Raw genomic sequence first — 22,182 nt, 5'->3', positions numbered from 1 at the left:
CCATTTAAACAAAAGCTCCCTCATCATAAGAGAGATAAAAGCCAGAATGTGCAGATCAGATGTCTTCAAAATGATACCTTTCCTTCCAACAATACCAAATAGGGCAGTCAAAGGATTAGGTTTAAAATTTACTTTAAAGAGTACAGAAAAAGTTTGGAATACTTCCTTCCAATATTTTCCAAGACTTGGGGACGTCCAAAACATATGAATAAGTGAAGCTTCTCCATTGTTACACCTATCACAGTAGGGAGATATGTCCCTATAAAATTGAGATAACTTATCTTTGGTCATATAAGCCCTATGAACCATTTTAGGAGGGAATGACAAGCAGATAACGATGAAGTCTTAACCAATTTAAAAATCTCATTCCAAGTTTCTTCAGAAATTGAGGTCTGTAAATCTTGTTCCCAAAGATTTTTGATTTTGTCTAAAGAATCATTTCTCATTCCCAACAACAGTTGGGAGACTGAGAAATAGTTGTAAAGGACTTTGACAGCCGAAGCTTTAGGGAGCTTTGGGTTATCAGAGGGCAAGTTACTAATCACAGGCCACTCTGCTTCGTGGTGCAGCTTAGCTTCTACCCCAGTTCCACCCAAGGGACCCTAAAAATCTAGTGCAGGAGGTGAATGTGTGGCACAGGCCATTATAGCACATATTCTGCCCCATGGTGTGTGTGATCGTGTTGATATGGTTTAAGAATGGTTATAAAACACTGTTGTTTACTATGTGCTTCCTCGAACCCCTGGTATCTATCCTTTGCCTTTCTGCTTGCTGTTGCAATTTTTCTCTTTCCTACACATTTATTTTCCACCTCTGTTGATTTTTATGGACTTATCCCCAATTTCTCCTTTGACCACAGCCTTTATATCTGTTCTCTGAAATTCTGGATGTTGCTGTTAACTTATCAATAGAGACATTTTATTCACATGACTGTCCCCTGCAGAAGAGTCCCAGAGATATTCACAGAGATCACTCAGTTTAACAGAATGCATGAGTATGGGTTCCTTTAATTTTAGTCCCTCAGTTCTCCTTATTTTCCTGCAGGTTCCCCAGTGTTCACGGTCGAACCCATGGATACCATTGCTGATGCCGGAAGCACAGTGATGCTGAACTGCCAAGCAGGAGGAGAGCCAGTTCCAACTGTCGAATGGTCCCGGCAAGGACGGCCCCTGATAGGAAATGACAGGATCACAGTCCTATCCAACAGCTCACTGCGGCTCGCTGCTGTGCAGAAGGAAGACACGTCAGAATACGAGTGTGTGGCCAGGAACCTGCTGGGTTCAGTGCTTATCAAAATCACCCTAACTGTACAAGGTTTGGACCGATCCTCTTGAATCCTTTTACTTCTACAAGATAAATGCTTGTGGAATAGTGGTGGTTACCGTTATTGCCCAGCTAGGGAGCAGAAAAACATAGGTGCCAAAGCAGTTACCTATCCACATCTTAGTCAGTCTTCACTTCTCTGCCCTGATGGGACTGTCGTTCACTTACTGTGGATTGGTCTCGCACAATGCCAGGGCAATTATTCAGTAGGGACTGTATAGTTTTACCAGGGTCTGCAGAAATAGCTGCAATCTTGTAATAATCTCATGTCTGCAAATGGAGATTGGCATTGCCTGGATTTTGAATGCAGAGAATTTAAAAAGTGCTTTTTAACTGTCATAGCCCACCTTTCACTCAACTGTTTAACTTGTATGGAAAAAGTGAGTGTAAAGTATGCTTATATTATAATTCATATGTCCTTCATAATTATTCTGAGATTAGTGCAAAAGGCAAAGTTGCCTTAGTCACTTCTCCTTGTTTACAGCTTTATTCCAAGACTAAAGGGGAACATAATGTAATCCCAGATTTCAATGTCAATTGATCGTCCCTACTGTGGTGCTGAACACCATAATGATCTCCCTAAACCATTTTATCCACCCTCTTTCCCCCTCTATCACCCTGATGATGCTTTTGGCCATCTTAAATGGCCCAATGTCAAATTCTGCTCGTACAGGGCCTTGGAGCATTTTACTGTATTAAAATCGAGGCATGACTGCACAAGCGCATGGACGTCAGTGAGCTAGACCAGCGGGAAGAGTTTAAAAAGAAGACAGCTTTGCAGAGCAGGTGACAGGTAAACAGAGTCAGAGTTGGAGGGCTTTCGAGCGAGGTAAGTTACTTATGAAGAATAGGAAGTATGTCTGTGAGGCCAGTGTTCTTTACTGGGTGTCAGATGTGGGAAGTCCAGTAGACTCCAAACCTCCCGGACGGCCACATCTGCACCAGGTGCGTCAAGCTGCAGTTCCTTAGGGACCGTGTTAGGGAACTGGAGATGCAGCTCGATGACCTCCGTCTGGTCAGGGAAAGTGAGGAGGTGATAGAGAGGAGCTATAGGCAAGTAGTCACACCGGGACCTCGGGAGACAGATAAGTAGGTAACAGGAGAGGGAAGGGCAAGAGTCAGATACTACAGAGTACCCCTGTGGCTGTTCCCCTTAACAATAAATACTCCTGTTTGAGTACTGTTGAGGGGGGACCTACCTGGGGGAATTAACAGTGGCTGTGCCTCTGGCACAGTCTGGCCCTGTAGCTCAGAAGGGTAGGGAAAGGAAGAGGATGGCAGCAGTGATTGGGGACTCCATAGTTAGGGGTCAGGCAGGAGTTTCTGTGGATGCAGGAAAGAAATGCAGATGGAAGTCTGCCTCCCAGGTGCCGGGATGTTTCTGATCGCGTCCACAATATCCTGAAATGGGAATGTGAACAGCCAGAGGTCGTGGTACATATTGGTACCAATGACATAGGTAGGAAAAGGGAGGAGGTCCTGAAAGCAGACGACAGGGAGTTAGGAAGGAAGTTGAGGAGCAGGACCTCAAAAGTAGTAATCTCAGAATTACTGCCTGTGCCACGTAACAGTGAGAATAGGAATAGAATGAGGTGGTGGATAAATACGTGGCTGAGAGATTGGAGCAGGGGGCAGGGATTCAGATTTCTGGATCATTGGGACCTCTTTTGGGGCAGGTGTGACCTGTACAAAAAGGACAGGTTGCATTTGAATCCCAGGGAGACCAATATCCTGGCTGAGTCTATTGGGGAGAGTTTAAACTAGAATTGCTGGGGGTGGGAACTGAACTGAAGGGATGGAGGAAGGGGTGGTTGGCTCACAAATAGAGAAAGCTTATAGACAGTGCGAGAGGGAGGATAGGCAGGTGATAGAGAAGGGATGCGCTCAGACCGATGGTTTGAGATGTGTCTATTTTAATGCAAGGAGTATTATGAACAAAGCGGATGAGCTTAGAGCGTGGATCAGTACTTGGAGCTATGATGTTGTGGCCATTACAGAGACTTGGATGGTTCAGGGGCAGGAATGGTTACTTAGAGTGCCAGGCTTTAGATGTTTCAGAAAGGACAGGGAGGGAGGCAAAAGAGGTGGGGGCGTGGCACTGCTAATCAGAGATAGTGTTATGGCTGCAGAAAATGAGGAAGTCATGGAGGGATTGTTTACTGAGTCTCTGTGGGTGGAAGTTAGGAACAAGAAGGGGTTAATAACTCTACTGGGTGTTTTTATGTTGTTGTTCATCCATTGTCGACGTCGATGAGGACCTCAACATCATTATGACGGTGTTGAGACTAGTGCATGATTTGGATTTAAGTGAGGGAGAATTGCGCAGCGTCTGCCTCACTCTCTCTTCCCAATTCCCATCTGAATCCAGTGGCAAGACAGAGTCAAGACGGCTGGAGATGGGACTAGGCACAGTGGATGACCAGGATATCTTCTGTGTCTTGTCCTGCTCTACATGCTCCACGACTCTTGCAGAGACCGCCTTCTTGACCGTTGGACCTTCCATTAGTCTCGTCCGCTTAATCCACCAGAGTCTGTCTTCACGTGCTGGGATAGGCCACCCAATAGTAACAGGGACATCAAGGAGCAGATAGGGAGACAGATTCTGGAAAGGTGCAGTAATAACAGGGTTGTCGTACTGGGAGATTTTAATTTCCCAAATATTGATTGGCATCTCCCTAGAGCAAGGGGTTTAGATGGGGTGGAAGGTTTCCTAACATAATATGTTGATAAGCCTACAAGAGGAGAGGCTGTACTTGATCTGGTATTGGGAAATGAACCTGGTCGGGTGACATATCTCTCAGTGGGAGAGCATTTTGGAGATAGTGATCACAATTCTGTCTCCTTTACCATAGCATTAGAGAGGGATGGGAACAGACAAATTAGTAAAGCGTTTAATTGGAGGACTAGGAAATATGAAGCTATCAGGGAGGAACTTGGAAGCATAAGTTAGAAACAAATGATCTCAGGGAAATGTACGGCAGAAAAGTGGCAAATATTCAGGGGATATTTGTGTGCCGTTCTGTATAGGTACATTCCAATGAGACAGGAAAAGGATGGTAGGGTACAAGAACCATGGTGTACAAAGGCTGTTGAAAATCTAGTCAAGAAGAAAAGGAAAGCTTACGAAAGGTTCAAAAAACTAGGTAATGATAAAGATCTAAAAGATTATAAGGCTAGCAGGAAGGAGCTTAAGAGTGAAATTCTTTGCTTCAGTATTCACTATGGAAAAGGATCTTGGCAATTGTAGGGATGACTTACAGCGGACTGAAAGCTTGAGCATATAGATATTAAAAAAGAGGATGTGCTGGAGCTTTTGGAAAGCATCAAGTTGGATAAGTCACTGGGACCAGATAAGATGTACCCCAGGCTACTGTGGGAGGTGAGAAAGGAGATTGTTGAGCCTCTGGCAATGATCTTTGCATCATCAATGGGGACAGGAGAGGTTCTGGAGGATTGGAGGGTTGCAGATGTTGTTCTCTTATTTAAGAAAGGGAGTAATGATAGCCCAGGAAATTATAGACCAGTGAGTCTTACATCAGTGGTTGGTAAGTTGATGGAGAAGATCCTGAGAGGCAGGATTTATGAACATTTGGAGAGGTACAATATGATTAGGAATAGTCAGCATGGCTTTGTCAAGGGCAGGTCGTGCCTTACGAGCCTGATTTAATTTCTTGAGGATGTGACTAAACACATTGATGAAGGAAGAGCAGTAGATGTGGTGTATATGGATTTTAGCAAGGCATTTGATAAGGTACCCCATACAAGGCTTATTGAGTAAGTAAGGAGGCACGGGATCCAAGGGGACATTGCTTTGTGGATCCAGAATTGGCTTGCCCACAGAAGGCAAAGAGCAGTTGTAGATGGGTCATATTCTGCATGGAGGTCAGTGACCAGTGGTTTGTCTCAGCTATCTGTTCTGGGACCCCTTCTCTTCATGATTTTTATAAATGACCTGGATGAGGAAGTAGGTTAGTAAATTTGCTGATGACACAAATGTTGGGGGTGTTGTGGATAATGTGGAATGCTGTCAAAGGTTACAACAGGATATCGATAGGATGCAAAACAGGGCTGAGAAGTGGCAGATGGAGTTCAACCCAGATAAGTGTGAGGTGGTTCATTTTGGTAGGTCAAATATGATGGCAGAATATAATATTGATGGTAAGACTTTTGGCAGTGTGGAGGATCAGAGGGATCTTGGGGTCTGAGTCCATAGGACACTCAAAGCTGCTGCACAGGTTGACTGTGTAGTTAAGAAGGCTTACGGTGTATTGGCCTTTATCAACCGTTGAATTGAGTTCAAGACCTGAGAGGTAGTGTTACAACTATATAGGACCCTGATCAGAATCCACTTGGAGTACTGTGCTCAGTTCTGGTCTACCTCACTACAGGAAGGATGTGGAAACTATAGAAAGGGTGCAGAGGAGATTTACAAAGATATTGCCTGTATTGGGGAGCGTGCCTTATGAGAACAGGTTGAGTTAACTTAGCCTTTTCTCCTTGGAGCGACGGAGGATGAGAGGTGACCTGATAGAGGTGTATAAGACGATGAGAGGTATTGATCATGTGGATAGTCAGAGACTTTTTCCCAGGGCTGAAATGGCTAGGACGAGAGGGCACAGTTTTAAGGTGCTTGGAAGTAGGTACAGAGGAGATGTCAGGGGTAAGTTTTTTACGCAGAGAGTGGTGAGTGCGTGGAATGAGCTGCCGGCGACACTGGTGGAGACAGATACAATAGGATCTTGTTGGTACATGGAGCTTAGAAAATTAGAGGGCTATCAGTAACCCTACATAATTTCTAAAGTAAGTACTTGTTCAGCACAGCATTGTGGGCCAAAGGGCCTGTATTGTGCTGTAGGTTTTCTATGTTTCTGTGTTTTTATGTTTCTAAAATGTTACAATTATTTGCAAACTACCTCTTAACCAAATCACCATCTAGACCAGTGGTTCTCAAAGTGGGCGATATCGACCCCTGGGAGGGCAGTGAGAGTTTCTAAGAAGGTGATAAAGATAAAGGGGACTGTAGGGGAGAGTTGCTCGGTGACAAGGGGGACAGTTGAGGGATACAGGCTGAACTTAAGAAATTTATTACATATTATAAGCATTTGATCCTAGGTGCCTCGTAATAAAGGTCACCTCATCTCCTACTATCCCACTGTCCTCTTGGACTTTGTTCGGTGCATTATAGTTGTTGAAAAGCAATGTGATATTTCTGTATTTGGCAAATCATGAGAAATCTGGACTGAAGATATTTTGTTATTTTTGGGCCTGGCCCACACATTATTGACATTCACTACTGCAGTACAGTGTTAGCTAGTACAATTCCCATACTCTCATCACACAGTGACACAGTTCCCGTGAATTAAGTTGTGGCAACGGGGTAAAGTTCAGCATCTGCCCTTTTAAATGGTCTTGGCTGCATTTCTTTGGCCCATAGCCCAATCAAGATATGCTGCATCACTTTATGTACCTTAGACAGAGAGTCGGGTTTTGCCTAAGCAATGATGATGTCATAACTTTTCCCTTCATTGATCGCAATGCTTAAGGTTGGACATAAATAAAAGGCGATTGACCGTGGTCATTAATCCATAATGAAAATGGTAGAAGCAGAACTAATGAAAATGAAGTACAGACAACATAGTGTGGAGTATTAGAAATAGGATTTATACCAGCACCAAGCAACCAGCAGTAGCCAATGTGTCTGTTGTGTGAAAAAGCTTTTTTTTTCAAATGAGTCCGGGCTCCTTGAACTTTGAAGTGAATGCACTCTGATAAAGGAAACAAGAAACTGGCTTATTTGCATTCACTCCGTGATAACATTCAGGAATGGAAAGCACTTCGAAGCATGTTTGCCAGCACTTCACAACCAAACAGTGATGGTTTGCATACGTCATACAACATTTCATTGCTCATTGCTAAATCTGGAAAGCCCCATACAATTGGAGAAGAATTGATTATTACTTCCTTGATAAAAAACTGTACCCAACATATTTATAATTCAATGTGTACTTCACAGACAACATCTTGTTTTAAGAAAACCCAAGTCATTAAATACTGTTATCACAATGGTAAATAAAATCAAATTCTATATTCTCAATTCTCGACTATTTCGAGAGCTTTGTGTTGAGAATGATGAACAGTTTAAACGTTTGCTTTGGACACAGAATTCAGATGGCTCGCAAAAGGAAATTTCCTGAAATGCTTTTGTGTGCTTTTTGAAACTGTGATAAAATTCTTTGAAGACTCAAATGTTTCATTCAGTAATCAACTCAAGAATACTAGGCATGGAATTGTTTATTTGTTGGAATTATTCACAAAGTTTAATGAAATCAATTTTTAATTGCAAGGAAATGATGTAAATCTTATCAAAGTCAAATCAGTTGTCTCCACATTTCTGTCCAAGTTAACCCTATTTAACTCGGGTTGTCATGACCTTTTCCAATTTCTGAATATCTCTGAGTTGGAAGAGAAAAAGAATACCAGATGATGATCTTTAAGTGTACTGTAACCACCTAGGTTAACTGTATAAAGACCCGTAAGAGAGACTTCAAGGTCTTCTTTTGATCTAAATTCAAGATTAGGTAATAAATCCATTCTTGAACACTTGTAATGAGGAATTAACAGGAAGGATTGAGAAAGAACTGACCTTGTACAGAATGACTTAGAGCTAAAGCGGAGGTTTAAAAAATCATAACCAGACTTTCAGTTGGAGAAAGCAATCTCAGAACACTATCCAGCATTGGTCAAAATGTTCTTTATTGCCTTTCCAACATCATATTTAGCAGAGCGTGGTTTCAGTACAGTCACCCAACTTCTTTCAAAGCAACGAAACCAAATGCAAATTATTGAACTTGGGGATCTGAGATTCCTTCTGAGCGACATTTAGCCTGATGTTAAGAGGCTAACATCACCGCACCAAGTACATCCACTGAAAGGTGAAAAAGCAGTGAAATAGTAAATAGTTGGGCTAATGTACAATCTAAAATTGTTTTACTTCAATTAAATAAATAATTTTATTTGTAGCTTTAAATAGATTTGAATAATTTTTACAATTATTTGTCACTGATTTGAATTTGTAGTTTCTATTTTCTTTCACTGTCCATAGTAAATCAAAATTCTTGATAGTTTTTATGTAATGGCTGGAAGGGTGGGGGGCACTGGGGATGTGGTCTGAGAGCCAAGTTTGAGAACCACTGGTCTAGCCAAAGGTGAGAAAGCAGGTTACTTAGTCTGTGGAGCTTACAGCGTTCTTGTAAGTTAATCGTTCAACATGTTTTAATGCATGGAAAGACAGGAAGTAACCGAATTATAAAAGAAAACACACCATTTTGGAGAGGGAGGGAGAGCAACCAGATTTCTTGGTACATTTTGATACCAATGACATAGGAAAGAAAAGCAATGAGGTCCTGAAGACAGGATTTAGAGATCCACGCAAAAAGCTGAGAAGAAGGACATTCAGGGTAGTAATTTCTGGATGTCTACCTGTGCCACGCACTAGTGAGGGTAGGAACAGGATGGTTTTGCAGATAAATGCAAGGCTTAGAAGCTGGTGCGGGGGGCAGGGCTTCAAGTTTTTGGATCATTGCGATTTCTTCTGGGTGAGGTGACCTGTACAATATGGATGGGTTACACCTGCACATGAGGGGAACCAATATTCTCACAGGCAGGTATGTTAGAGCTATTGGGGAGGATATAAGTTAATTTGGCAGTTGGATGGAAACTAGAGTGAAGGGACTCAGGATAGGATGGATGGTTAAAAAAAGGTAGTGTGCAGTCAAACTGTCAGGACGGGCAGGCAGATGATAAGACAAAATTGCAGCCAGCAGGATGTGTGTCAGTGCATTAGGGATGCAGAATCAAAAGGGGTAGCAGGTACAGTACTCAAAGTATTATATCTCAATGCACAGAGTTTAAGAAATAAAGCGGATGATCTTGTGGCACTTTTATAGATTGTCAGGTGTGATATGGCCATCACTGAATCGTGGCTGAAGGATGGTTGTAGTTGGGAGCTGAATGTCCAATGTATTGGAAGGATAGGAATGTAGGCGGGGGGGGGCGGTGGCGTGGCTGTGCTGGTAAAGGATGCCAACAGATCATCAGAAAGATGTGACATAAGATCAGAAGATGTTGAATCCTTATGGGTTGAGTTTAGAAAGTGCATGGGTAAAAGGACCCTGATGGCAGTTATATACAAGCCCCCCAGCAGTAGCTGGGATGTGGACTACAGATTACAATGGGAAATAGAAAAGGCATGTCAAAAGGCCAATGTTACAATAGTCATGGGAGATTTTAAGATTCAGGTAGATTGGGAAAAATCAGGTTGGTAATGGATCCCAAGGGAGTGAATTTGTTGAATGCTTATGCGTTGGCTTTTTAGAGCAGTTTATTGTCAAGCCTACTAAGGGATCAGCTATACTGGATTGGGTGTTATGTAATGAACCAGAGGCGATTAGGGAGCTTAAGGTAAAGGAACCCTTGTGAGACAGTGATCAGAATATGATTGTGTTCAACTTGGAATTTGATCAGGAAAAAGTAAAGTCTGCCATAGTAGTATTTCAATGAGAGAGGAGTTGGCCAAAGTGAATTGGAAGGAGATGCTGGCAGGGATGTTCATTTCAAGAGGTCTGGAATACAAGAGCAGGGATGTGATGCTGAGGCTTTATAAGGCACTGGTGAGGCCTTGCCTTGAATATCATGAATAGTTTTGGGCTCCTTATTTAAGGAAAGAAGTGCTGGCATTGGCTCTGGCCCTTACTCACTGGAGTTTAGAAGGATGGGGGTGGAGGAATCTTTTTAAAACCTTTTGAATGTTGAAAGGCCTAGACAGAGTAGATGTGAAAAGGATGTTTCCCATGGTGGGGGAGTCTAGGACAAGAGGGCACAGCCTCAGGATGGACAGATGCCCATTTACAACAGAGATGCAGAGAAATTTCTTTATCTAGAGGGTGGTGAATTTGTGGAATTTGTTACCACAGGTCATTGGGTGTTTAAGGCAGAGATTGATAGGTTCTTGAATGGCCACAGATCCAAACTTATGGGGAGAAGACTGAGGCGCTGGGCTAAGGAGTGGGAAAAAAAAACATCAGCCATGATTGAGTGGCAGAGCAGACTCGATGCACCAAATGTCCTGATTCTGCACCTATGTCCTATGGTCTTGGACTTATGGAAAATGCTGTAAATTTTCAACAGGTCTAGCCTGGGAAGAGAAACAGAGCTAACAATTCAAGTCAAAGACTATTTTAAATTACCACACAGTTACACAGTTTTATTTCTCTAATCTTATTAAAGGCCATGAATTGACTTTGTTTATCTGAAATAAAGCATTGGTCCTCTGAGGTGAAACCACTTTAAGCACATATGCCGGTTCCTACATTGAATTGTATGGCATGATACAGGAAGTATTGCCTATTTGAATTCCTGTTGTATTCTCTCCAACAGTGCATGGTGGGTTTTCAGAGTGGCTGAAGTGGAGACCGTGTAGTGTGACCTGTGGACAGGGAGTGCAGAAACGGCTGCGACTGTGTAATAACCCAGTACCTGCAAATGGAGGACGGCATTGCCAGGGTGCTGATTCAGAAACGCGGGAATGTCAGTCCAAACCTTGCCCAGGTCTGTTTTAATTTCACAATATAATGTTACATAATAGTTTAGAATGTCAATGAAAATTATGCTTTAATGTGAATTAAACTTCTGCCACTGACCCAGTTCTTGCACTGAGTAATGCCTGAGGGGAAATGGTGCTTTCACCAGGTGTTCATCTGTTTGCAGTGGGAAAATATTCAAAGTCCAAAGTAAATTTATTATTGAAGTACATATATGTCACCATATACAACCCTGAGATTCTTCTTCTTAACAGCATTCACAGTAAATACAAGAAACACAACTGAATCACTGAAAATCAGCCCCCAACAAATGTACAAAGGACAACAAACTGCAAATACAAAAATAAAAAAGAAATAATAATAATAATCTTATAATATATATAATGTAATAAAAATATTGCAGGGTAAACTAGCAAGAACAACTTAGATATAGCCATTCCAAACACATGCAACATACAGAAATCAAAAAGTGAAAGACACCTGAAATATGCAGAATAAAAAGAGAAAATTGAAAGACCATGAAACATAAACAGTACATACAGTGTTCCAGTAGTAATATCTACAACTGGTATCATCACAAGGTCACTGTATAATAGCATTAAACAATTAGGCCTATGTAGCAATGTTTAGATAAATCTCTGCAAAGCCACAATACAAAACACCACTAGAATAGTCCAAAAATTCCTAACAATTGCAAAATGAGTGTGCTTGGCTATGCCCGTACCTCAGTTTTTACCAGCTTAGGCTGAGACAAAAATGAAATTATAATAATAACAATAAACATTAATAACATGCGGTGAAGAGTCTTTGAAAGTGAGTGCATAGGTTGCAAAAATCCTTCAGTGATGGGGTAAATGAAGTTATCACCTCTGGTTCAAGAGCTTGATGGTTGAGGGTTAATAACTGTTCCTGAACCTTGTGGTGTAGGTCCAAAGGCTCCTGTACCTTATTTCTGATGGCAGCAGTGAGAAGAGTGCATGGCCTGGATGGTGGGGATTCCTGTTGACGGATGCTGTTTTCCTGTGATATCGCTCCATATAGATGTGCTCAATGGTGGGGGGTGGGGCAGGGGCTTTACCCATGATGGACTGGGCCATATCTGCTACTTTTTGTCAGCTCTTCCGTTCACGGGGATTGGTGTCTCCATACCGGGCTGTGATCCAACCAGTCAATATACTGTCCACCACACATCTATGGATGTTTGTCAAAGTTTCAGATGACGTGTTGAATCTTCGCAAACCTCTAAGAAAGCAGAGGTGCTGCCATGCTTTGTAATGACACTTGATGCTGGACCCAGGACAGATCCTCTGAAATGACAATACGGAAAAAAATCCAGTTACAGACCTTGTAAATTTCCTGAAATCTGTTGCAGTTACTATTGTTCAAAGACCACAGGGTATAATGGTTTCTTATTCCCCAAAACATACAGTAGCATGCAAAAGTTTGGGCACCCCTGGTCAAAATTTCTGTTACTGTGAATAGCTAAGTGAGTAAAAGATGAACTGATTTCCAAAAGGCATAAAGTTAAAGATGACACATTGCTTTAATATTTTAAGCAAGATTACTTTTTTATTTCCATCTTTTACAGTTTCAAAATAAAAAAAAAGGAAAAGGGCCCGAAGCAAAAGTTTGGGCACCCTGCATGGTCAGTACTTAGTAACACCCCCTTTGGCAAGTATCACAGCTTGTAAACACTTTCTGTAGCCAGCTAAGAGTCTTTCAGTTCTTGATTGGGGGATTTTCACCCATTCTTCCTTGCAAAAGGCTTCTAGTTCTGTGAGATTCTTGGGCTGTCTTGCATGCAGTGCTCTTTTGAGGTCTATCCACAGATTTTCGATGATGTTTAGGTCGGGGGACTGTGAGGGCCATGGCAAAACCTTCAGCTTGCTCCTCTTGAGGTAGTTCATTGTGGATTTTGAGGTGTGTTTAGGATCATCATCCTGTTGTAGAAGCCATCCTCTTTTCATCTTTGGCTTTTTTACAGACGGTGTGATGTTTGCTTCCAGTATTTGCTGGTATTTAATTGAATTCATTCTTCCCTCTACCAGTGAAATGTTCCCCGTGCCACTGGCTGCAACACAAGCCCAAAGCATGATCGATCCACCCCCACGCTTAACAGTTGGAGAGGTGTTCTTTTCATGAAATTCTGCATCCTTTTTTCTCCAAACATACCTTTGCTCATTGCGGCCAAGAAGTTTTATTTTAACTTCATCAAACCACATGACTTGTTTCAAAAATGCATCAGACTTGTTTAGATGATCCTTTGCAAACTTCTGACGCTGAGTTTTGTGGTGAGGACGCAGGAAAGGTTTCCTTCTGATGACTTTTCCATGAAGGTCATTGTTGTGTATGTGACCGGTTTACACAACAATATCATTAATAAAAACACTGGAGACGGAAGCTAATTCAACAGGGTTTTTTACTAACTAAAACAGAACTGAACACACATATATACAGTTCCCTATGTGCCTAATAGCGCATGCTCAATACGATGTATTAGTACAACATAAAGTAGTCCTATATTATACAGTAGGTTATATGGTACACTCCTCCCCTTTTATTTTAATAGTGTATCAACTGTTTTTTTAACTGGGGACACTACACTAAATAATTATGTGTACCCTTAACATACAACACTTACCAATTGTTTACTTAGTAACTTAATAATATCAAATTATAATAGAGTAATATAGTAATAATAATTATAATAATTATAACGAGTCTTTGGGGGGGGCCTTCTTATAGCACTCCGGGTAATGTCTGCCCTGAAACGTTTGCTTTGGGGAAATAGTCTCCACAGGTACATCAGGTGGGTCCTCAGCACTGATGACAGGCTTATCTGTGGATGAAACTGATGTGGTTGTTTCTATATCCAGGGAGTCAGGGCAAGGTGGTGTTGTATTTTTCACCTGAGCATTCAGGATTTGATCCACATGACGTGCTTCTATGTCATGGGAGTCCGGGCAAGGTGTTGTTGAGTTTTTCACCTAAGCATCCCGGATCTGGTCCACATGACGTCTCCATACGTTCTCTTCCACCTCCACTGTATACATCAGTGGTCTGTCTATGGTGGAAATTGTACCCGGCTGCCATTTTTCAGTCCGGTAATCACGTGCTAGAACTGACTGTCCCACACTGAAGCTCCGTGTTGACTTAGCATTCAAGTGTTTGAACTATCTGTTGTCCACATCACGCCGTACATCTGGTTTGAGAAGATCCATGCAGGACCTCTGGTTCCTGTTCAGAAACATCATCTCTGGAGTCTGATTGGTGGTTGCATGTACCGCATTACGATAGATCTTGTGTTGCAGTGGTCAATTTTCGCTGTCCATTGCCTTGATGGCTTTCTTGAATGTCTGCACAAATCTTTCTGCCAAGCCATTTGTGGATGGATGATAAGGGGCAGATGTAAAGTGCTTGATTCCATTGTTGTTCATAAAATTTTAGAATTCTTCAGAGACAAATTGTTGTCCACTGTCTGTGCAGATTTGTTCTGGTATGCCATCCCTGGTGAACATGGTCCTCAGAACTGTAATGGTCTTTTCTGATGTGGTTGATTTCATTTTGATGACCTCTGGCCATTTGGAATGTGCATCGACGGCAATTAAAAAAATAGAGTCCATGAATGGTCCAGTAAAGTCGATGTGTGATGAGTCATGGTGATGAGGGCCACTCCCATGGATGGAGGGGGGTTTGTGGTGGTGTGTTCTGGATCTTTTGACATCCAGAGCAGTTATTGGTCAAGTCCTCAATTTGTTTATCGATTCCTGGCGACCACACATAGGCACGGGCAAGACTTTTCATTTTCACGGTACCCAGGTGCCCCTCGTGCAGTTCCTCCAGCACGCTAGTGCGTAGCTTGGGAGGAATCACAACTCGTGAACCGCACATTAGATTTTCCCGACACACTGACAACTGCTCCTTCCTCGCTGAGAAGGCTGGAAACAGTGTGTTACCCCGCGCTGGCCATCCCTTTACCGTGATGTCATACACTTTCGACTACATAGGGTCATTGCCTGTTTCCCTTTCAATAAGGCTGTTTGTTACTGGCAATTGTTCAATTATTGTTGTGTGAAAGACCTCTGCTGAATCCACTTGCGTAGTTACCTTGGAAGTGGGCAGTGGTAAACGTGACAAACCATCTGCGTTGCCATGTTGCTTGGTCCCCTTGTGTTCAATGTCATGCCTGTGACCTCCTAAGAAAAGGGACCATCACTGCAGCCTTTGTGCTGTCAGCACTGGAACGCCTTTCCTTGGGTTGAAGATTGACACAAGAGGCTGATGGTCAGTCAACAGAGTAAACTTTTGGCCATACAGGTAGTGACTGAATTTCTTGACTCCCCACACGAGGCTCAGGGCCTCTCTGTCAATCTGTGCGTAGTTGCATTCAGCTGAAGTTAGCGTTCTTGATGCAAAGGCTATTGGTCTTTTGGAGCCATCTGGAAACTTGTGCAATAACACAGCTCCTATCCCATGGGCCGAGGCAGCACAAGCTAGTCGGATAGGTAAGGAGGGGTCAAAGTGCACGAGCACCCCTTCTGAAATTATGAGTCTTTTAGTTTCTTGAAGCGCTTTCTCACAGCTCTCAGTCCACTTCCGTTGTGTCCCTGTCTGTAATAATGCATTTAGTGGGTGTAGGACTGTGGCTAGGTTAGGCAAGAACTTGTGGTAGTAGTTCACTAGGCCAAGATATGCTCTCAGGTGAGACACATTTTCAGGTGGTGGTGCGTTAAGCACCGCTTCTATCTTGTCTTGAGACATGTGTAAGCCATCCTTATTGATCACATGCCCACAGTATGAAATTTCCTTTCTGAAAAACTCAAAAGTTCTGTCTATTAGCTTTGAGCACATATTCTCGTAACCTGGTGAGCACTTGCTTTAGGTTAGAAAGATGTTCGTCGTCATTCTTGCCGGTGACAATGATGTGATCCAGGTAACACTGAGTCCCTGGAATCCCCTGCGGAATCTGGTCCATTGCCCTTTGCCAGATTGCAGGAGCTGATGCTATCCCAAACACCAACCTGTTGTACTGGTAAAGTCCTTTGTGTGTATTTATTGTCAGGTATTTCTTGGATGCTTCCTCGATTTCCATTTGGAGGTAAGCCTGGGTCAAATCAATTTTTGTGAAATGTTCCCCTCCTGACAGTGAAGCAAAAATGTCCTCAATACGAGGTAGAGGATACTGTACTGTGCGGAGAAATGGGTTGACAGTCACTTTAAAGTCTCCACATATGCGCACCTTGCTTGGTTTTCCTGGTTTTGTGCTGGAGGTTTTCTTCATCACTGGAACTATAGGCATGGCCCGTTCACTCCAATCCACCTTTGACAGGACCCCAGCCTGCTGCAGATTTTTCAGCTCTGCCTCTACTGTTGGACAGATTGCATATGGCACTGGTCTGGCTTTGTAAAATTTTGGATATGCATTTTCCTCAATCTCAATCTTTGCCTTCATGCCCTGAAGCGTTCCTATTCCTGTCATGAACACTTCCTCAGCAAGTCAGCAAGTATTTGTGACAGTCTCTCAGATGTAGCCTTGTTGCCCTCCTTTGCTGACACATCTAGTGCCTTGATGGTGTGCCAATCGAACTGAATTTTCCTGAGCTGTTCACGTCCCAGCAACGGTGGTCCTCCATTTTTCAGTACCTGGAGGTTCAGCTGCTGTGTTTTGTCTCCGTAGGTCACTGTCACATTAATTTTACCTTTGGGACGCACTTTCTGTCCTGTGTAGGTCTCTAACAGTAGTTTAGTTCATTTCAGAGGTATGTGAGAAAACAGTCGTTTGTAGTCGTGTACAGAGATCACTGTTAAAGCTGAGCCTGTGTCCAACTCCGTCTTCAGTCTCACGCCTGCCACTTGTGGAGTGATCCATATTACTCTTCGATCATCTGTCTCTTTCATGTTGTGAAGTTGTAGACAAGACAATTCACTTTTGTCTGAGTAGTTTTCATCAGCATTGTTTTCTTTCATTTTATGCACATTGTTGTATTTTCCTTCTGTATTTTGTCCTTTTTCTGCTGTTTACTAGCTTTGCATACTCTGCCAACGTGTCCCTGTTTGCCACAGTTTCTGCATTCTTTATCTTTAAACCAACAATCATCAGGGTCATGTGACCTGTTCCCACAACAGTAACATTTCTTTCCTTCATTTCTGTTCAGTGACATTTTATTTGTGGCATATTCCATGGATTTTTGTTGTATCTCTGAAGCATCTCGTGTGGCTGTTTCTAATGATATTGAGATGTTTAGCACTTACTCGAATGTAAGGTCTTTTTCACACAGGAGCATCTTCTATGTGGTTTCACAGTGCATGCCACACACTAACTTGTCCCTCAGTGCATCTGATAGACCAGCTCCAAATTGACAATGTTCTGATAATTTGAGCAATTCAGCAGAATATTCAGAAATGCTTTCATTTTTGATATGATTCCATTTATGGAATTTAAATTTTTCAGCAATGACCAGCGGTTTGGGGTTTAAATGCTGTTGGAGAGTGTCTACTATTTGCTTGAACGTTTTGTCATCTGACTTAGCAGGCCATATGTTTTCGCGCCCATTACGCTAAGTAAGACGCTGGCTTTCTTTTCTTCATTAACATCATTAGCAACACAATATAACTCTATTCTTTCAATATAAATTGCCCAGTCTTCAATGCCACTATCAAATGCTGTAATGGTTCCAATTAATGCCATCCTTGTTATGTTAATTTAGGCTTGGTCCCTTGTTAATTTAGCCCCAGTCCCTTGTTTTCTTTTTGACTCAAGTGACCTTCTTGTTTGCTAGCTTCGCAAGCGTACTCTGACTAGATGGGTGTGTCGCTCCTTTTTTTAATCACCCTTCTGGAGCAGGCAAACCCTCAGCCCCTGAGGTCAGCGCTGGCTGTGGTCTTGGCTGGACGTGTTGCGTTTCCGACTGTGTCTTTCACTTCCTTTCGGACTCGTACCTTGCTCTCTTCTTCCGAATGTCATTATCACTTATAATGCGGCGTTCTGATACGATGTAGGTTCATTAACCTCATCGCCAATTTGTTGTTTATTTGGCCAGTTTACACAATAATATCATTAATAAAAACGCTGGAGACGGGAGCTAAATTAACAGGGTTCTTTACTAACTAAAACCGAACTGAACACACATATATACAGATCCATACATGCCTAATAGCGCATGTTTAATACTATATATTAGTACAACATAAAGTAGTCCTATTTTATACAGTAGGTTATATGGTACAGTCATATTTATGCAGGTGTCGCTGCACAGTAGAACAGTGCACCACCACTCTAGAGTCTGCTAAATCTTCCTGAAGGTCTTTTACAGTCAAACGGGGGTTTTAATTTGCCTTTCTAGCAATCCTATGAGCAGTTCCCTCGGACAGTTTTCTTGGTCTTCCAGACCTCAACTTGACTTCCACCATTCCTGTTAATTGCCATTTCTTAATTACGTTACAAACTGAGGAAACGGCTACCTCAAAGCACTTTGCTACCTTCTTATAGCTTTCTCCTGCTTCGTGGGCATCATTTATTTTAATTTTCAGAGTGCTAGGCAGCTGCTTAGAGGACCCCATGGCTGCTGATTATTGGGACAAGGTTTGAGGAGTCAGGGTATTTAAAAAGCTTTGAAATTTGCATCACCTGGCCTTTCCTAATGATGACTGTGAACAAGCCATAGCCCCAACAAGCTAATTAAAGTCTGAGACCTTGGTAAAAGTTATCTGAGAGCTCAAATCTCTTGAAGTGCCCAAACTTTTGCATGGTGCTCCTTTCTTTTTTTTTCACTCTAAAGTTGTACAAAACAAAAATAATACACTAATCTTGCTTAAAATGTTGAAAAGAGTGTTTCATCTTTAACTTTATGACTTTTGGAGATCAGTTCATCTCCTACTCACTTAACTATTCACAGTAACAGAAATTTTGACCGGAGCGCCCAAACTTTTGCATGCCACTGTATCAGAAGGGAGCAGAAGCCATAGAATCACATTTAGGTACAAGCAGCATGATGTCAGAGAAGGGAAGCTAACTTTTATATTTAATTTTTATACATTATTTGCATTAGCATTATCACCTGCTTCAAATGAATTCCAAAACATGACCTCTTGTAAACATTCTTAGTAGGATGAGAAATTTGCGGATATTGTTTACTAAGACTTGGTGTTAATGAATGTTTCTGTCTTTAGTGGATGGCAGTTGGTCAGAGTGGGGTCAATGGGAAGAGTGTTCTCGTACTTGTGGCCAGGGGAACAGGACGAGGACTAGGAGTTGCAGTAATCCAGCCATGCAGTTCGGAGGGAGACGATGTGAAGGCAAGGCAGTGGAGGCCATCATGTGCAACATCCAGCCATGTCCAGGTGACCCAGTTAATTCCAAATGTTCGATCCTACAATCACTTGCTCCCTTCACCAGGACCTCTGGAGAATACTGTGTTTGTACCTATGCTCTCATTATCCCAAGGAATTTAAAACTAGTTAAATAATTAAATGGTTTGGAAGGACCAGTGTTAATAAAAAAAAAATTCTGGCTCCTTCATAGAAGGGTATCTGCCTTCCTTATCTGGTGTGACTATTTTGAGTCCAGCCCCACAGTTTAACAGCCATCTGAGCTACCCACTTTCCCCAAAATGAAAAGAATAGATTATTCTTGGCTTAGGGCTCCTTTTCTAACAAAAGCCATGAATTGCAACACACTCCTCATTAGAAATTTCAGATGATACATTGATCTTTAGATAATTGAAACAAAGATTCTTTTCTACACTGTTTCCTTTCATAAATGTGTAAATGTTTTTAAGCAAGCTCATTTTTCCAGTTGTGTGGCCTCTTTCTTTCATTGCCTTGTCTAAAAGATATTAGTATTGAGGTAAGCTCCAGGCATCCAATAAAAAAATATATATAGAATTAAATATAGTGTTCTGAAATGTTGCAAAATGTTTTATCTACTTAATTCTGTGCAAGTTATTAGCAGAGCTTCCAAAATATTCAGATCACTGCACCATAATGTGTCTTTGATCCATATTGTGGCTCAAAAGCAAATGCTTCTGAGCAAATTAAATAAATCCACGGGACAGTAACGGTGTGACATTGAATTTGAGAGTAAGATTTTCCAATCCAAAGAAGGTGAATACAGTTGACAAGCTTCCCAAGGTAACCAGTGTTTTATCACTTTCCTTAATACTCCTTAGGAGGGAGATCCTGCTAAAAATTTCTTGGTAGCAAAATACAATCCACACTTAACAAGTATTGAACTTCAATCACATTGAGTGGATTCTCCTGGATTTCTCTAAGAGTCTCTGTTAACTTAGGAAATTGAAGGTGAAAAGGAATCTCCTGTTCTTGGTTATGTACACACCCAGTTGCAAAGTGCAGCTTAGGTCTTGGGATCGCATTGTTATATTTCAGTACTTTTGTGACATCATGTCTTATGTTTGCAAACCAATGGTCAAGACTAAACACATTACTTTCAAATATGCCTTCAGCTACTGTTCACTCAGTGCACATCCTTTATGGATGATTCAGGGTGGGGGTGGAATGATTGACATATTGAATCAGTGTTCTCATCTTCTCCAGATTATGCAATGATTTTGCCAGGCTAGTGTAGTCAATTCCACAAGGTGGGTATGAAAGAAAAGCGATGAAGCAGATAGAGCTACTCTCCTGACTTGGTCTGATACGTATTTTGGTGCTGCCTGAGAGGATTTTTTCACATGATTGCTTAGGTTTCCTCCCACATTCCAAAGTTGTTCTGATAGATTAATTTTCTACAGTAAATTACCCTCTAGCGTAGGTGGGATTGCAGAAGAATCAAGGAGGGGACCTGTAATAGTGAGTGGTCATGGAAATATGGCTGACAGGAATGCTTTGAAAGTCAACTTACTGAATAGGCCAAATTACCTCCTTTCTGGTCAAATATATGGAAATAATAGACTAAGATTTGTTTTTTTCACAGTAACAGCACAGATTTATCCAGTTCTAACATACTGACTAGCTTTCTAGATTAGATATCCTAATTATGTATGTTTTTTTAGACTGAAATATTGTTCTCCGTTTTATTAATCTCTCTCCAGTAACTGGCGGCTGGAGTTCCTGGTTGCCATGGAGTCCATGCAGTGAGACTTGTGGGAAGGGGACTCAGACTAGATTAAGACTCTGCAACAATCCTCCCCCATCATTTGACGGGACGCACTGTGAAGGGCAAGATGCACAGACACGCGTTTGCAAGAACAGGATGTGTCCAGGTAAGCAAGTGGCAGATAATGAGCATAAGAGAGTCTGCTGTGTAAAACAGAGCAGCAAGTATTTTTAGCCTCTGGGATGGAATTGGCATTCTGTATTTAGACAAAGGTTTTATACTTCAGCCAACACTACCTGAATCAGACCAAAAGACTAAATGCTGGTTACATCCCTGCATATCAGCACTGAGCACAACTACAATAAAGACCACTGGTTTTGAAACAAAATGAAGACATTGTACAAATATTCTTCAAGTGCTTGCTCAGTTCTAATCTTAAGTGAAAGGAGCCTATATTAGGAAATATTTGAAATGGATCACAAAGTTGGTCATTACTCATTGCATATAACCTGGGTCATCCTAATCCAACCTGTTTGACATGTCATTAATCCCTGTCGGCTTAATGAGGCTTTGAAGATCAGCAACCTTGATCTGTTTTTTTTTGTGGTATCTCACTGTTTCAGTGGATGGGAAGTGGATACCTTGGGTCAGCTGGAGCGCTTGTAGTGTGTCATGTGGAGGAGGCACTCGCCAAAGGGCCAGGACATGTTCAAACCCCACCCCTCGGTATGGAGGACGCTACTGTGAAGGAAGTGATGTACAAATGGACTTCTGTAATAGTGATCCATGTCCAAGTGAGTATGAGTGAAAGAATTAGCTGAACTATTACAATCCCCAGTTCAGCTCTTCCAGTTTACTTATCTGTAGAGAAAATCAAAATTAGTATCAGGTGCTTTAACATTGAGATCAGAGGTTTTAAACGTCGTCTCGGCCTGAAATCTAATTATTGTTCATTAGATGCTTATTTTCCTTTGCCGTTTTCGTTTTGGTCACAAAATTAGGATTAGATTTTCATGTCACCAGTGTCTAATCTATTACTGCATTTAACACTCCAAATTTATAATAATCTAGCAGAAGTTTTGGGAATCTTTTGCTGTTGTCAATTTGTAATTAAACACTGATGTGAAATTAAGTAAGTGGAAAATCTTCCTTTTGAGGATTCCTGTGGTTTGAAGTTTTATCGGCCAGGAAGTGGCTTGCATATTT

The 22,182-nt window shown here is 41.8% G+C and overlaps 1 protein-coding gene across 2 annotated transcripts in view; it reads left to right on the top strand.

Annotated features, from left to right (window-relative positions):
* Window positions 1-22,182, top strand: part of hmcn1 (hemicentin 1) — a 514,861-nt gene that overhangs the window by 455,148 nt on the left and 37,531 nt on the right. For both annotated transcript variants that reach the window (XM_072273998.1, XM_072273996.1), the window contains exons 87-91: window positions 1,045-1,314; window positions 10,759-10,929; window positions 19,092-19,262; window positions 20,972-21,142; window positions 21,600-21,770. In XM_072273998.1, the coding sequence (XP_072130099.1) occupies window positions 1,045-1,314; window positions 10,759-10,929; window positions 19,092-19,262; window positions 20,972-21,142; window positions 21,600-21,770 (954 nt within the window). The remainder of the gene's footprint in view (window positions 1-1,044; window positions 1,315-10,758; window positions 10,930-19,091; window positions 19,263-20,971; window positions 21,143-21,599; window positions 21,771-22,182) is intronic.

This window comes from Mobula birostris, chromosome 12 (assembly GCF_030028105.1).
Source record: "Mobula birostris isolate sMobBir1 chromosome 12, sMobBir1.hap1, whole genome shotgun sequence".
Classification (NCBI taxonomy): domain Eukaryota; kingdom Metazoa; phylum Chordata; class Chondrichthyes; order Myliobatiformes; family Myliobatidae; genus Mobula; species Mobula birostris.
The sequence above is the reverse complement of the archived record's forward strand: the minus strand, read 5'-3'. Positions and strand labels throughout refer to the sequence as shown.